Here is a 12,600-nt window from a genome sequence, read left to right as displayed (position 1 = left end):
GAATGACTGGAGCCACTGACCCATGTTCTTCCTGAGGCCTCCGTCCCCAATGGGCCAGTAATTTTTGGCAACATGTAGTGGAGAGCAGTAAAGATTTCTTCCAACAATTGTGTTATAAAATGTTCTATATAGTGAATGACTTAGTTTAGAAAGTTTTCATGCATGTGAATGTATGTATATGTGTGTATGTAAGTTAGTAAGAAATAAATAGGATAGAATAGAATGTATTTAGTACCAGAAATTGTATCAGTGTTGCTTATATGCAAGGAAATGTATTATGCCTTTTATTCTTATTGATAGAGGCAGTATTGAACTTGCATTAGAATCCAGTCTGAATGCACACTCCAAAGTAATCCCTTATCTTTATAATGAAGCTGAACCAAAATRTACAAAGCATGGAAGGAGGCCTGCAGCGAGTATGCCAGTAACTGTTAATTAAATTAAAAAAAATCCATTTTTTATTTAGGAACCTATATCCTGCTTCTTAAGGCTGATTTGAAAATACTGTAGCGCTGCTGTGTTGGGGCAGAAAATTTAGTGAGCCCATACAAGGAAACTGTTACATGTGGACAGATCCCACTGATGTCTATGGGCTCATCTGTGTTAACATTTTAGTGTAGATTTCTCACTCTGCAGAAGCACGTCTCCTGGCCATAGGCATTTGCTGCACATGTTCACATCAGGGAGTGGTTTTGGAATGTGTAAACTAGATTCCTTTTGGATAAACCTGAACAAGAAGATGAGTTTCAGGAATGCATCTAATGCATCTCAAAGGTCCAGCCTAAGCTAATCTGAAGCAATGTCCTGCCTTCCCAAAACATGTGTAGTGCTGACGGTATGCCCTCAGCACCAAACATTTTATTCTGTCTTCTGCTACTATTTGTTTAGGCATAGTCAAGAAGACTATATCATGTGATAAAAGGGTTATTCCTACAGAGCTAATCATTGTGTCATGAATGCTGATTGGGGAAATGTTTGATAAATAGAACATCATCATTTAATTTTTTTCAGAAGTATATAGTGTGTTTTTGTTGTTTTCCATAGTTGAGAGTTAATTTTTTACTCAAACATAAACATACATCTGTACTTAACATTCTCTACTTCCTTTTTCCATTCCTTCCTTCTTTTTGTTTTAAATTTTCAGAACAACTAAAAGCCACAATCAGTCCACGGAAAGTAAAAAGTAGTGTTGGTAGTCAAGTGTCCTTGTCCTGCAGTGTGACAGGAACTGAGGACCAGGAGCTCTCCTGGTATCGCAACGGTGAAATCATCAACCCTGGTAACAATGTCCGGATTACCGGAGTCAACCGGGAGAACCTTATTATGGATGGCATGGCCAAGAGTGATGGTGGCGCATACCAGTGCTTTGTGCGCAAAGACAAGATGTCCGCTCAAGACTATGTTCAGGTGGTGCTAGAAGGTCAGTCACCACCTGTTTYGGCAGCTCTGGTTGTTGTAAAGTGGTATGATAGCTCCATAATATATATGTTGTCTTTGGTGTAAAGTGATGTGTAAAGAAGACCATAAACAAGAAAAGAGGGTACCATAAGGTTTCAGTGGGATTTCTTGTGCCTCCTAATGGAAGGAAAAAAATCATTTGAAAAAAATATCCCTCTTGAGCAGTCCTGCCAGCCATTTTTTTTTTCAGTTCTGATTTTTTACATCAGCTTTTCAGCAGGACAAGAGAGAAGAGGTCCCTATTCAATTCCAAATACCTCCTTCTTGCCATGTCTCTTCTGGTTGAACGTATYGGCTGAAGGCCTGGAGAGCATATTCAGTAACTGGCACACTCTTCCACCTGATAATCAGCTGAGGAAAGTGATCAATTTGTACAGAGCCAGTTTGCTAATGAGACTGTAGTGTGGTTGGGGCACGGACACTATTTTTAGAGTCTTTATAGAAAAGGGGGAGATTACCTGCCTGGACCTAGTTACCTCGGCAACCATCTGCTGTGACTAAGAAAGCCTAAAGAGCATATTGATAATCTATCATGATGTCGAGAGAGTGCAGGTTATCAGAGAGCAACAGCAGGAAAGATTTCAAAGACACTCTGGTCTCACTGGGAAAATAATGTCTGCTTTCATCTCCTCAAAAAGCCTGTCACTTGAATTAAGAAGAAAAGGATAGGAGGGGCAGCAGAGGTACATACTGTGCACACCCACAGATATATTGGTCCTGTGTCAGTTTCCTTTCAGGATAAAAAGCCCTTTTTTGCCGTTGTTGTTTTGTTTTCTGACAGGTGACAACACTTATTACACAGGAAATGAAGGAAATTCAAAGGTGAAAAGAAATAAATATTTTAGCACTCTGTCACACAGCCAGTGGGACAGAAATGAAGGGGAGATGGGGAAAGAGGAGAAAATTAGGACCTCAAATCAAATGCCCCTCTTGGGGCTTTTTCCCAGCATTCTGGGAATGGCAGTGCCCTATGTGTTTGGTTATGTGACAGGAGAGGGAACGTTACAGCCCTGTTTTTTAGCCCTGCTATGATTCAGCCCATTTTGTGGCAGGCCTTGTACACATTGTGCCTTTTCCCTCAACCTCCTGGCTGATGCTGCACTGAAACTGCAATGTAAGAATTGTGATTTCCAGGGGGATCATCGTGGCTGAAGCCTCCCTCAGATGTGAGCACTTACAGCTGAGCGTACACACAGAGGAAGTATGTAGTGTCCTCGAACAGTTAGTACCTAGCACAGAGAATGAGACTTGTCACTCTCATCCTAACTTCCTCTCTCCTGTATGAAACTGAAAGGACTTGTCTTTAAAGGGCTCCATCCACAAGGCGAGAAGCGTTTTCAGATGTCTGCAGCCCTTCTCTGTGTCACACAGAGCATTTTTCTTCTGTTTCTTTTGGGCRCTGTTATTGTAGGATCACTGAAGCTAGCTCACTCGCCACTTGGCTCTTTAAAACCAGACAGTAGCCTACAGCATTGTTTTCCAGACTTCCGACTAGATTGCTTTCTCTGTTTTGCATGCTGCTCTTGATGTATGGCCTCTTGCACTTTTACACCCCATTATACTGAAATTCATTCTAGATACAGCTTTGAAAGTATAATTTTCAAAGGAGAACAACCAGGCATTGCATGATCTCAGAAAGAACTTTCTTACTAATAGCAGAGTGTCAGCTTTCCTAAACATTACCCTTCTGAACTCTCTGAGTAGGTAATTATTTAATTCTACTCCCTGCTGAAAATCTCTAASTTTGTATCTCCATCCATTCTCTTTATTCGGGCGCCTGGGAGAGGCTGAGTAAATTGTGACATGGATCACAATAGAAAGTATTTGAATGCTCTCCTCCCAGAGGGATATTTATCTGCAGTACAAAATGACCACAAAAAGAAATTGGCATAACCACTATTGCTGGCAATTCTGTATTCAGGAAAAAGCTTAATTTAATAGTTTTCTAAAAGGGGTAATGCAGGTCAGGGCGAGATGAACTGGTACAGCTGTGTGGAATTAGCCTAGGCAAGTTATGCCTGGCTCTTGCCAACAGGACTCATCCCTAACTTTCAAATGAGCTGAAATGTACCACGAGTAAAATTCCAAATGTGGTAAGGTTTTGCTGTATGTCTTTAGTGATGAACTGTGCATAGTCTATGTTCCACAAAAACCCAGGAGTTAATATTGCCAAGCCATGCTCCATCCATTTGAGCGCTCTTTCTCCAGCAGGGATCAATAACAGGTTTCTTAGAAGATGAAAAAAGAAACCTGCAGAAAGGAAAGCATCAAATAAGCAGTCTACTAGSAAAATGTATTTCCCTCCCTCAGCTGGAGCATAGCTGTTTGCATCTCTTCTAAAAAACTCTTGGCTCCTGTGATAGGCAAAGGTAGAGCAAATATCTTTATGGTACATATGTACTATTATCTTACTTTTCTTTCCCTTGGCAGATGGAACTCCCAAAATCATTTCTGCTTTCAGTGAGAAAGTGGTGAGTCCAGGAGAGCCAGTCTCCCTTATGTGCAATGTGAAGGGGACTCCTCTGCCTACAATCACTTGGACGCTGGATGAAGATCCCATAGTAAAGGATGGCAGTCATCGTATCAGCCAGATTATCACCTCCGAAGGGAATGTGGTCAGTTACCTGAATATCTCTAACACTCAGGTCCGAGACGGTGGAGTTTATCGCTGTACTGCCAACAACTCTGCCGGAGTCGTCCTGTACCAGGCTCGAATAAACGTAAGAGGTGCTTGTCAAATCAGCTCCTCAAAAAAACACACATAACTCATTGTAGTGGAGAAGAAGATTGTTGCATGTGTTGAACTGAGTCTTGGAATGCCAAAACCAACTTACTGTTTTTCCTCTCCTTTTCTTCTCCCCCCACCCCTTCCCACCCTGCCTCTTCAGCCCCATCTAGAAAGTGTATGGTATGGTTAAATGTTGGAAGATACCCTTTGACTTGTGTTCTACAGTCTTTCCTATACTCATCTCTATTACTTCATTGTTTCTTTACTTTATTCCTGCTGTGCATGTTTTTTTTTTCCTTACTCCTTTACTTGTTCAACATTCATTGTAATTATTCATGTATACAGGACTTTAGCTTGCATTTCTAGCTGTACATGGCATAATACCCATCCTCATGGTATTATATTTTATGTATGTCCAAATAAATGCTAACTTTGTCAGTGTTCTCATGTGTAACAGTATTCTAGCTTAGTGTCAGTTTTAGTATTGCACATTAATTAAATCATCCTCAGCCTTTAATTTGTAATGCAGCAAAGATTTTATCAGACAAGTGTTCGATAATACAAATATATACCCCTACCTAATTAGTATGTATGCTGCAGAGTGAGGAAAAACTAGAACATATAAAGATTAGGGAGACTGCATAAGTGGTTCTTGAAAGCAAAAACTGTCAGGTACTAAGAAGAAGTGTCATGCAGGCTGCGTCTCTAAAAGTTGCTAACATTTGTATATTCTGAAAATATATATGCATATTTCCTCAAGCAAACGTGCCTTTAAATTATTTTCAAGAGTTTCTGTTTACCTTTATAGGACCAGCAAGCATTCGACCAATGAAAAACATCACAGCAATAGCCGGCCGGGACACCTACATCCATTGCCGTGTAATTGGCTACCCATATTACTCCATCAAGTGGTACAAGAACTCAAACTTGTTACCTTTTAACCACCGTCAAGTGGCATTTGAAAACAACGGGACATTGAAGCTTTCAGACGTGCAGAAGGAAGTGGATGAAGGCGAGTACACATGCAACGTCCTAGTTCAACCCCAGCTGTCTACCAGCCAGAGCGTTCACGTGACAGTAAAAGGTAAGGGTCACGTGGAAAGCTAAAGCCAAGCTAGGGGGCATGTGGCTTGTAGAAATGCAGAGTTACACACGTAGAATTGTACTGGCAGTCAGTGAATGAACTCTAAGAACACTAATCCAGATTTTTGTTTACTTTTAATGGTGGTGTAGGTAATAATCATACACTGCGCCTTGTTCTTTCTTGACTTGTACTCGACTTCATTCAATTAGCAAAGCAAAGTATTCCTTTCTAAAAGGAAGCCATGCAAAAACAAGCTTTTTATGAGCAGACCCCACAACCCTGTTTTTACTACGCACATTCAGTCAGTGGATGAATGTTTTGTCACCTAAGTTGCACTGCTGATTGTATCTGCTGGATGGCTAAACCCATATTTTCATTAGCCTGTGACTTCCCAGCTTTTAACAAATAAAATGAGAATTTTAAAGTATGCCTTTCTATCAGTAGGCAGAGGCAGCAGCTAAATGCATTAGCCTTGCTTTATTATTTTTAAATATTCTTTTCTGAGTGTTCCTAGTGCTTTAAAAAGGTAGCACTAAAATGAACTATAAATAAAGATGACTTGAAATTTTAACAGTATGTTTAAAATTGATGCGAATAATACCAAACAAGGAGGTTCAGATGGACTTAAAAGACTTCAGCAATAGATGAAGATAGGAATTTTCTAGCATTGCATTGCTAATATTCAGACCCATTCACAAGGACACAAAAGATAGAAAACCTGACTGCAGTAGCATCTAGTTTTGAGCAATGGAGCCACTAACCAATGCACTTCAGGTGAGCCTGTAGGAAAAACTGAAATAAAATGTCACCTTTCCTGATGTCCTTAGAAACTTTTCCTGGGCTTTTAGTTAGGGAAAGGAGGAAGGAAGGAGAGCTATTTCTGTGTCAATTTTGGATAAGATACAGAGAATACTGAGGTAAAATGATTTTGTTACAGGCATTTGATCTTTTATCTTCTTCTATTCTGTTTGTTAGCCCCTTCTTGTTTTCATTCTAGAATGAATTAATTGCTTATTATTTCAAGAGGTTAGGGGATTAGCTTTCAGCTACTAGCAACTTGGACTCTAAAAGGCATGACGTCTCATACTTCTGAGACCAGAAGTGGCACTGTTCATGTGATGTGAAATAAAAAGCTAATTTAACTGTGATTTTTTTTCTTTTTATGTATGTAGTACCTTTTTTGACGTCACTATAATATTGTAGATATGTTGACATAGTTTAGGCAGTGAATGTCCAATTAGTAGTTGTGTTGCTACTTGCAGTAGCTGTTCACTGTGGTAAGTCTGTTGGGAAATGCTACCTCTTAGATGATACCATTTTTCAAGTGACTAGGAAAATGAATGTAACCAGACAAAAAATCCAGCAGTCTGTCTTTAAAATGCAAGCATGTAGGCCAAAACATTGAATGATAGCCACTTTGAATGATAGCTGGTACCTCATGTGCAATATTCTTTTTCCTTCCAATAGGCTGCAGATTTCAAACTTGACAGCTCCTCCCCCAGAAAGCAGATTTGTCATCCCTACCAATTTTGATTGTGAACTGTAGCTTTTATCAATAATTTTGACATCTTATGGCTTGAAAGTATGCTGCTGTATTTCTGGATATTCAGCTGCCGGGGCCATTGGTTGGTTAGAAATTTCAGATACACGCTGCTTGCATATGCTGCATAAATGCCATAAGTATGCAGTGCATTTGAGGAGTGCCAGGGGACTCAGATGCCCCTGCTGCACTGTGATACAGCATCGCCCTGCACACGCTCAGCAAGGCAGATTCAGCAGAGTTGTGCAAGTTGCAATGTGAGTGGTAACCCAGTGTACATGCAAAGTAGATAACATGTGAGTGTGGGTTGTAGTCATCTTTTTGGAGGTGCCAGTGTTGACTGCAGAGAAAGTGTCCTCGTCACTTCAGAACRCCCAGGCCTTCATGAGAGATTGTTACTTGAAAAAGGTTCTTATCCTACCCTCATACGCTAAACCTAAAATGTCAAAGTTGAGCTTTGCATGTCAGACCTGAACAATTTTCATGGTTATGCTGTTTTAGCTGGAGGTCAGCAATGCCACAGTGTTTTTCTAGATGGCTATATGTTGTTCTGTTCTGTAACTACATAGAGATTTTATCCAGCATATTGTAGATAGTCTCTTGGAGAGTTAGTAGTGAAAAGATAGTCAATGGTGGCCTGTTGTTTTAAAATATTGTTAATATTTGTCCTCCTTTTCTCCCTCTATAGACTCTAAAGTGAATGTGATTATTTTCAGGCAGGTATGTTTGATTCTGAGAAATATAAAATATCACCCAGCTTGCACACTGGAGCTAAAAGTACCCTGAAATATGACATCGTAAAGGGACTTAATATCAGTACCTGAATTTGCTTACTTATAGTTCAATTTCTTATATGATCAGTCCACTATTTATTTGTCAGAGAAATAGAGGGAGAGTTGGTGATTATTGCCTGTATCCAACAGCATGTGTCCTTTAGTTCTCAGTTCTGCTGCCTGCTTCCAAGGCGACCCCAAACCAGCCATCTGAACAGTGATTCAGAATAAAAGGTTCTTTATGAGCTGCTATTTGGTATTTTGTTTCCATGCTCTGTTCGGAAGACATAATTATYGATTTCCTCATGAGTTTTTCTGAGATGATAATCGCTGTGGTGTTAGAGTGTTTTCAGAAACCATGAGTTCRTTCTCAAAACCTACCTGGATGACCAGGAGCTCTTTGGAAAATGGTGAGTGAGGTACAGAAAGACTAAACTTAAAAGTACTCACAAATTTTTGTTTGTTCTATTCAGAAACCTCCTAAGTCCCTGTTCTTCCACCATCCCTTCTTTATTCTTAGATTTGGCCAAAGAGTTCTRACTGAAACTTTCCAGCTGCAATGACTCTACCCGAGGCAGACACCTGGCCTGGAAAAATACTATCCAAACAAAAGATTTTTCCAGTTAATCTGCTGTTACACAGTATTTATATGTTCAAAGCATTTCTGCCATTGAAATGTAGKTGCATCTGAGTGCTATGTCCTTCTATAAATTAGTCACATTGCCCAGATTAGCAACCCCCTGAGAAAGAGATTTAAGCCATTTAATTAGTATTATCTGAGAGATCTATGGCAAAAGTAGATACAGAATTTGGCTCCACAGGACAGCATTTATCTGCATTACCATAAAACTGTTTTTCCCTTTTTCAATCTTCTGACTGCCCACTTTCTAGGCACCCCAATACGTGAAGCATCCTTGTTCAATCTTGAATGAAGGCTTSTCAAATGTAACATCCAAATAAAGATATGCAACAACATAAACATGCAATTAAATACCAGAAGCCTACCCATTCTGTATTTTGAGATTTCTGAATATCCAAATGAAAGCAAAATCTTGAGGGCTTTCTCAAGAAATCTCTGTAAGATTTTAGGTAGAACTGAATGTCTCTTGGCTGTAACTTCAAAAAGAAATCCTGGCTGTTGGAGAACCCAAGAATGGGGCTTTTAGAGCCTTGCTGGGGAGCATCCCACCTGGCAGGCTGTCAGGAAGCCAAAAACTTGGGAATTGGGCATATATATATTTTTGACCTAGAGCCAGCAACTTCCTTGTGTTGTTGGTCAGAGCAATCAAGCAACACATGAAATGAGTTGCCCCACTTTTAGGAAGAGCTGATGTCCTTGTCTGTCCAGCCATCTACTTCAGAGATCTGCAGACCCCAATGACGTTGGCCCATAGAGATGTGGCACAGCACTCCCAAATATCCCTTGCTAGTACCTTGTCTCTGTCATAAGATCTGGATCTTGGAAGCTAGCAGTTTCCTAAGCTTGCTGCTGAAAAGCTGAGTGGATAAGCTGGCAGGAAAATAATCAGGTTTCTGTTTGGCAGATGTAGCTCTGTTGGAACTGTGCCTGAGTTCTGACAGAGCTTTTTTGAAATCTAGCCATCTTGGCAAATTTTTTTTTGCATTTAGACAAATGAATTGGCCAGTTCTGACAACAGCCATGAAATCTAGCCATGCTGTAACACATACTTAACATAGGGGCAAGCTATGACTGTGCTTGCATGCTTAATTTCTGGTACTTTATGCCTGATGAGTTCTTGCCCTCATAACTCTAGTAATGTTCCTTCAACACGTTTTGCTTTGGCCTGCTTTAAGTGCATTTTACTTTTAGCTTTTTCTAAAGCAAAATGAACCCACTTTCCTCCTGCTCCTGCAAAACAGAAACAGAATTTACTGACAACCACATAAGTAATCATCAAGATTAGCCTTGTTAAGGACCTTGCCAAAAATAGATTTAATCTTARTGACCCTAGGTTCTTATTCTGTATTTGACCCAGCTGTAGTGATTTGCCAGTGGGGTTTACATGCACCTGCTGACAGCAGAGGACTAGTAAAAGTCAGACATCCAGGATTCAGGACAAGAATATTCTTTAGAAGATATAGTCTCTTGTGTTCATTTCTCCAAAGTATGACCTCTTCTCCTGTCTTTTCCAACTCATTTTTGCTTTAGTCTTGGCTTTTCTGCTTAGGGTTCCAAAACTAATCTGTCCTCCAGGCCTTCCCTATCTCAGTCCTTATTTCCTTGGTATCTTGTTCTCATGACTCAGAACCAGTCTTCTCATTCAGAGCTCCCAACCTTCCTCTCAGTCTCCAGTTACACTCCTTTTGTGCCCCTCTTCACCTTCCCCATCTTCCTTGGCTTTCAGTCCCTGTTCTCTTCACATGGTTTTTCACTCGGAGCCGGACCGTATCCCATCCTACAGCTCACTTGTTGTAGTCTTGCACCCTCAGCTAGTTTCCTAATCCCACCTTATTTCCTCATCACCTTTGCATTCCTACTGCCAGCCTGCTCCCAAMCTGTGACCTTCCTCCACTGCCCTTAAATCCAATGTTATGATTCTCTTTTGTCCTSCTGGGCACCAGTTCCAGTTCCTGCTCTACCACTTGCTGCTTATTTCTGCATGTCCAGCGACAAGGCTGGTTCCCCCATTTTGTTCCCTTGGCCCTGYTATCTCCTTTCTTTCTGCATTCAAATCACTTTCTTCTCCATGGGGTGAACATGAGGAGCATTATGAACACTACAGAGGTGAATTCTGTCCACTTTTGTATCTGGCATCTGTCCAGGACTGCAGCTGCCCCTTGTAGTCGTAATGGACTCAGCCACTGAAGGGAGTACTAGGAAGTGTTCAGTGCAGGTTGAATCGTGGGAGCTTTTGGATTTAATCCYTGACAAATGTTTTCTGAAGCTGTTTTAACTGTAGTTTGTTTATTTATTGATTCATTTTTGCTCAAAATACAACATTTGGGCAACCTTGTGATAACTTTTCATTGGGACAGCAAGAAGAATGCCTGATACTAGTGCCATCACCTGCCGAACTTGAAAGCACTGATGGAACTTCTCAGAGTCTCATAATGCTTTCTTTTCCTTTATAGTAAGCGCAAAACCTACCGCGTTCCTGTTCTTCCACCATCCCCTCCTYCCCCCTTATTCTTGGATTTGGCCAAACAGTTGTAACTGAAACTTTCCAGCTGAAATGACTCTACCTGAGGCAGATACCTGGCCTGGAAAAATACTATCCAAACAAAAGTGTAAGCAAATGAAAATGGTCTTATAATGGGAAGTGTTGGCAAACAAAGTAAGAGACTATGATCCACCCCATCTGTCAGTTCCATATTTCCATTGAAAAACAAACCTTCAAGTATCAAGGAGGTAAAATAATAATAACAACATCTTTTCTGCAGCATTTTAGTAAATCTCAAAGCATTTTWAAAACAGGACTGAGTCATTATCTCAATTTTTTTATTATGTAATTCATAGTAATAGTTTTCTCAGCTACTGTAAAAGCCATCAGTGCTAAGTGATGATTTTCTTTTCATCAGTCTCATGGGATGCACTTCTCATGTAAACAGCCTGCTGCTATTCACACTTCTCGTRCAGAAATTAATTGAAAAGAAGCCCCAGAGAGGGAAGGGTGCAGCATCATTAAAAAAAGAAGTRCAGTGTTCAAAAGGCCTGTCTCTGATCTTGTAGAGCTTATGTATCTCATTGATTTAGAAGACTTCTTATTACCTTATCCTGAAGTGATAGCACTTCACCCCTTGTGAACAGGATAAAAGAATTTTGCCATCCTGTTGCTTTATAGAAATACCTGTTTCGTTTTAGAAATCATGTAAACAAACAAGGACTACTTCTAAATACCTTAATGTTGCAACTATTTAAATAGATCCTCTTCTGCTTTTTCTGGGAAGTATTTAGCTTTTTCTAATATATAAAATGTTATTCATGAAGTTGCATTGCAGTTCAAGGTGGGCTGTTTTAGATACTGAAAACTATGCAGGCACAGAAGGAGAAAACTTTCAAGGAGACTCTTTTAARGGCTCTGTGGCCCATGCTGCATGCTGTCATCAAGCAATTTACTGATATTTTTATGCTTATTTCAGTCTGTGGTATAGATTAAAGCAAGTGTAAATTTAGTTTCATGCATGTGTGTAAGACTTGACTTTTAATTAGTCCTACTGAATGAATGTTGCTAAGGATTTGAGTGAGAAAAATCTTCTGGCTTTGACAGAACCTTTAGATACTTCTTTCATTAACACCTCTTCCTGCCTTTCTTCTSTCATGCTCCCATGCAGTATCTTTTTGGAGCTCTCCCAGCCTGTTGCAACTCGTTCAGGAAGAAATGTTCAGATCTTCCATACTGTCTGGAATTGACCTGTRCAGGAATTATGTATTGGCCATATGTTGAGAATAGGTGACCAGTCTTGTGAAAGATCCTCAAAAAGACCCTGAACAGTTATTCTGGGGTCACTTAATGGGGACTTGYTACAAGGAGCAGAAGGCTGCCTTGAGGAAATATACACTTTGGCAGTGATATTTCCCTTGTGAAAGCCGCAGTCACAAGGGAAAGACACCTAATCAATGGGGGTGTCTGAAGAAGGGTTTAAGACAGTCTGTTTGGCACTCAGTATGCAAGACTTAGGAGATCTGTGTAAACTCTTCACTGTTCAACATACATTCAACTCAAGGTTACCGTAAAATCTAGGGGACAGAATTTGAGGATCAGCTTCCAAACGCAATGTAAAAATAACCAACTRGGAGAGTGCTTCTGGATACATGCAAATTAGGCATTTTATCATGTAAAAYTTTAACAGTGAAGGTAACAGTTGCTTTGTTAATATACCTCTTACAATTGCTGTCTTATCTTTGAATCAAGAATGATTTCTGCATAAAAAGCAGAGGCAAATGCATCCTCTGGGGAAGGGAGCTGAGCTTCTCTCCGTTCTATGTTTGCGTGGTGATTCATGCTATAAGGGCATGCACTTTTTCCCTCACAGTGGAGGCTGAAGGGAGGAAGTT

At 40.2% G+C, this 12,600-nt stretch overlaps 1 protein-coding gene across 1 annotated transcript in view; it reads left to right on the top strand.

Annotated features, from left to right (window-relative positions):
- The window catches only part of DSCAM (DS cell adhesion molecule), a 391,004-nt gene that overhangs the window by 213,619 nt on the left and 164,785 nt on the right, over window positions 1-12,600 (top strand). Inside the window, exons 8-10 of the mRNA XM_085305248.1 lie at window positions 1,145-1,420; window positions 3,889-4,185; window positions 4,995-5,270. Coding sequence (XP_085161374.1) covers window positions 1,145-1,420; window positions 3,889-4,185; window positions 4,995-5,270 — 849 coding nt within the window. The remainder of the gene's footprint in view (window positions 1-1,144; window positions 1,421-3,888; window positions 4,186-4,994; window positions 5,271-12,600) is intronic.

Source organism: Rhea americana, unplaced genomic scaffold (assembly GCF_003343005.1).
Source record: "Rhea americana isolate MKP2758 unplaced genomic scaffold, rheAme1 scaffold_101, whole genome shotgun sequence".
NCBI lineage: Eukaryota > Metazoa > Chordata > Aves > Rheiformes > Rheidae > Rhea > Rhea americana.
The sequence above is the reverse complement of the archived record's forward strand: the minus strand, read 5'-3'. Positions and strand labels throughout refer to the sequence as shown.